Source organism: Pteropus vampyrus, unplaced genomic scaffold, assembly GCF_000151845.1.
Source record: "Pteropus vampyrus isolate Shadow unplaced genomic scaffold, Pvam_2.0 Scaffold3, whole genome shotgun sequence".
Taxonomy (NCBI): domain Eukaryota; kingdom Metazoa; phylum Chordata; class Mammalia; order Chiroptera; family Pteropodidae; genus Pteropus; species Pteropus vampyrus.
Window position 1 is genome coordinate 23,247,764 of NW_011888784.1, and position 4,322 is coordinate 23,252,085.

General features: G+C 37.4%; 1 protein-coding gene across 1 annotated transcript; it reads right to left on the reverse strand.

The window, feature by feature from the left end:
- Positions 1 to 828: 828 nt before the first annotated feature.
- LOC111741206 (monocarboxylate transporter 9-like) lies at positions 829 to 4,227 on the reverse strand. Its single transcript, XM_023532019.1, has 2 exons — positions 3,290 to 4,227; positions 829 to 2,883 (listed from the first exon to the last, which is right to left on the reverse strand). Exons 1-2 carry the CDS (start codon positions 4,080 to 4,082, stop codon positions 2,705 to 2,707), a joined length of 972 nt encoding a protein of 323 aa, XP_023387787.1. The 5' UTR covers positions 4,083 to 4,227; the 3' UTR covers positions 829 to 2,704.
- Positions 4,228 to 4,322: the final 95 nt, after the last annotated feature.

Genomic DNA, 4,322 nt, shown 5'->3' on the forward strand with positions numbered 1-4,322 from the left:
TCCGCCCCCCTCACTTCCTCCCCTGACCTATGGATGTTGCCGTTTCCCCTTAAGAATTGGATCTCTGAAGGTGGGGTGTCCCCTCCCACACGCTCATGGCATCCACCGGGGCCTGGTCCGTGGCTCCATCTGGGGTGCGAACCCAGGACCTTCTGCGTGTAAAGCAGATGTGCTAACCACTACACTAGGGGCCTACCCCTGAAAGATTATATTCTAATCAATTTAATTTCATTATTGTGTTTTTAAAATGCTAATTCCCAGGAAATAGACAGTCGTGAATAATTACTAACATAAACGTGACATCTCTATGCACAAAGATTGACTTTAGTAGCTACTCTCCCAGCTACTAGGCCCCATTCCCTAGCCATGTTAGAAATCAAAGGGTTTACTAGAAACTGTTCTCTTTTTGCTTTTGGAAATTATTTACATGCGTTATCCATACCATGATAATTACATTTTGTACCATACAATCAGGATCATAATTCCCATCTCACAGGGCTATTATGAGGAATAAATAATGTAACATGCTTGGAACATATTAAGAATTCCATTAAAGATTAGCGAGATCATTATTAAGAATCTTGAAGCGGAGTTTGTCCATTTTCGTTAAAAGGATTCTGTAGGACTGACATATTACCTTTTTAGAAGGCAACAGTCAAAATAATTTAGCAAATAGCTTTTGAACATGTTGATATCTAATCATCAAATTCTGCAGTTTGAAGTGGACGTTGGGTAATTTATGTTTTTACATTCAAGTGAAGTGTCACTGTATATAATTTGGGAGTGGGTAGGGCAGCTGGCTAAGAAGAGAAAAAGCAACCAAACTGATGCAAAACAAACAAAAATATTTTATTGTATCTGAACATTCATTCCCTAGACAATGGATAATGCACACATTGGATGACATTAGTAGACACAGTGAAGATGCATTCGGACAATTAACAACATTGATGAATGTGGGTAGTCATAAAAGTTAAACCTTTTCAGGTTATTGGATTTCCTGAATATAATATTGGCAAGAAGGAACTTTCAACACAAAACACATTTTTTTTAATGTCACTCATTTTATTTACTAACTTTGACAGTTACTAAAGAATGAGGTACGGAAAACTTTCCAGAAGATTGAGTATGGAGCAGAAGTCTAAGGCACTTTGGAGCCCCATTATTTCGTTATTGAATAAGATAAACTCAGTTATGAAATTCCCTATACTCCAGGTTTATTACATAGAAAAGCACTATTTACCCACCTCAATGAGGTGTTGTGGCAATTCATGCTTATAAAGTGCTTCAAGCGCCTTCAAAGAAAGGCAACATAGAAGTATGAAATAATCTTACGTATTTCAAAAGAAATGAAAAGACAATTTTGGCACAATAGGAAGAGTGCCTCCAATTTAAAGAACCACACTTGACTATTTATAAACACCCATCACCTCAATGGTTTACTGGCTTTTTTTTTATTTTTTAAAGAGAATAAATGTTTCTGTGTTGCCAGTCTTTTAACAGTCATTCTCAACCCAGGCCGTATTACCGGAATCACATGAAGAGTTCATTAAAAACATAGATCCTTGGCCCACAGCCTAGACCTCCAGAATTAAAGTCTCTAAGAGTGGTGCTCAGGCAATCATATTTTAAAAAGTATCTATAGAGGATTCTGATGCAAACCAAAGTTTTAAAAACATTTCTTTAAAAAAATATCAGTTTATTAAACATTGATTTCTCCTAGAACATTCTTCTTAATAGGTATCAACTTCTTATTGCCTTTTTCTCTTCCTGTGTCCCACACAGACTCAGAACATCACACACACACACACACACACACGCACGCACGCACATGCACGCACGCACGCATGCACGCACTTTTAGCTCTGCCCTTGAATTAAAATGTGATAGTGGTAAAATTTGACAGTAGCAAAAAAATCAAGAAGATATTGCAAGGACTTGCAACTTGTCCCCACTGTGCCCAAAGCAAATGGATGTTTCCCATTTGCCAAACGGAATGTTTTGAACATGCATTTCCAATTTGGAAACAGATAAAATAAGCACTTCCTGGAAAATACCAGCTAAATGGATGCTGACAAACCAAAAGTGAGCAGGGTTATAGCGGCCAACCATGAAGATAGGCTACAGCAACTACTGCTCAGTGGGCACCAAACATATAGGTGCTTCATCAAGGTAAATAAAATAGAATAATGAAAACTGGTGACTGTATTTGAAAATGTCTTTTTTTTAAAAAAAAAAATGATCAGTTTGCTACACTGCAATTCTTAATGTCATTTTAGTAACCACTTTAATTTCTTGACTGGCTCAAAGTCTTCTATTTACCAGCTAGTCTAACATAGAGAAGAGAGTGGTTTAGTCCCTAGTGGTTTGAGTCCCTAGTCTCATCATGCTACTTGCAGTTTTAAAACAGGAGAGTCCCCTCTGGATATCTTGCAAGGGAACTGATGGAGTCTGCAGAGAAATTATTTCTTTACACGAAGAAAGTCTTCTGAAGCTGACCAAAATTTTTATAATGTCAAGAACTCATGAATAATAGCAAAACACAATACTTCTCCCACTTCTTGGGAAAAGAAAACAAAGAAAAAAAATACAGGAGATAGAGACTACAAAGAGAATAGGATATTTTTTTAAAAATTCATTCAAAGTCCGCCACAGTGAAATTTGGCTATGAAAAAACAGTCTTTTACTGACTTCTAACATTCTTTTAAACATTAGAGGCAACTTTGTACAGAAAGGTTGTTGGGGCTGGCTTGGCGAGTTGCTTGTTGCATACTTCCCAGTGGGGCAAGGCTGTCAGGAGCAGAATAAAACCTCCCAGCAAGACCCAGAAGCCACTAAAATAAAATGCAATGTCATAGGTCTGGGTCCAGTCATAAATCCAGCCTGAAAAGAAAGTAAGAAAAAAGTGAGTTTTATAGAAAATAGTATGAATATGAAGCCCATACTCTAATTCCATCATTTTTATATGCAGTTAGAATTAGGATACTTATTCCATCTACTCCCAAGTGGCCTACTGGGAATTACAAGAGGAGAAGTTTTCAAAAATTTGGACAAGAATAAGCAGGTTTTTTGGGTTTCTCCCAGATAAAGAGTAAACATAAATCCCTGAACAAGAAAAGTGGCTTTTTCAATTATATCAAAGTAATTTTGAGTAAATCATTACCACAAGACATTCCATGCGGATTTATTTTGTGCAAACCTGTGCTGTTATTGCATTCCAAATTTCTATATCTTGAAATGCCACAGAGAAGAACAGTGAAATGGGTTGACTTTAAGACAAATATCTTACCAACGATTGGTGGTCCAAGGCTATTTCCAAGTCCAGCAAAGAACATTAATATCCCATAGGCATGGGCTAATTTTTCCATTCCCACAGTCTTCGTAGTCACATATGGAAAGATGGACCAATTACCAGTAAGAAACCCTAGGATCCCAGAAAGTATAGCCAATGTGACATAACTTTTAGCAAATGGAATTGCACACAAGGCCAGGCCCATGAGTATTAAGGTAACTATGTAAAGATATAAGGTATTAATCCACTTGAAGTCAGCCAGTATCCCTAAAAGGAGTTTACCAACTGCTGTCATAATTCCAATAATAGAAATAAGAGGCATAATAAGCTCTTCTTCTTTCACATTTGAACTTCTTGCTACATCTTCCATAAGCAATAAAGGTGGAAACCCTCCAATGTCAAAAAGAAAGATAGCGATGAAGAGTGCTGAAAATACTTTGTTTTTAAAAAGAGCCACAGTTTCTCCACAGTAGTTTTTATACAATTGCCACTTCCTCTTGGCAAGCTGTTTGCAAAAATATGTCTGTTCTGCGACTTTCTTTTTATACGTCTCGGCCTCTTTTGTGTGAGCCATTGTTGTTGGGATTTTATGAAGGAGACTTTCTTGTTTGCAGTCACCATTGGCTAAAGTGCTTTTGTATGTTTCCTCACTACCGCAGCACTTTTCAAGAATGTTTATGTTTTCTTCTAGGTTCTTTCCTTTTTCATTGTAAATGGTGTATCTTTCTGGTACATTTTCCACAGCTGTTTTTTCAGGCAAAGGGCATGCAGAGGACTTGAGGGGTCTCATCAGACTGCCACAGGCTAATATATTTAAAGCTAAAGCACCCACAATCAACAGGCACCCATCCAGTCCATAGAACTCAATCAGCAGCCTCTGCAGAGCAGCATATATAAAAACTCCAACACTTGAACCTAAAAAGGAAATGAGAGCTGTTCAATCTTAATCTCTTATAATGTGGGGCTCTTGGGACAAGCATGATCGGTATCACAATTAAATTTCTTTTTTACAATGGCATCCATGTGTGCC

Excerpts from the sequence above, each read along its gene's own strand:
- LOC111741206 (XM_023532019.1), bottom strand. The coding sequence starts at position 4,082 with ATGAGACCCCTCAAGTCCTCTGCATGCCCTTTGCCTGAAAAAACAGCT. Across the intron at positions 2,884-3,289 it reads CCTTGGACCACCAATCGTTG|GCTGGATTTATGACTGGACC; the intron begins GTAAGATATTTG and ends CTTTCTTTTCAG.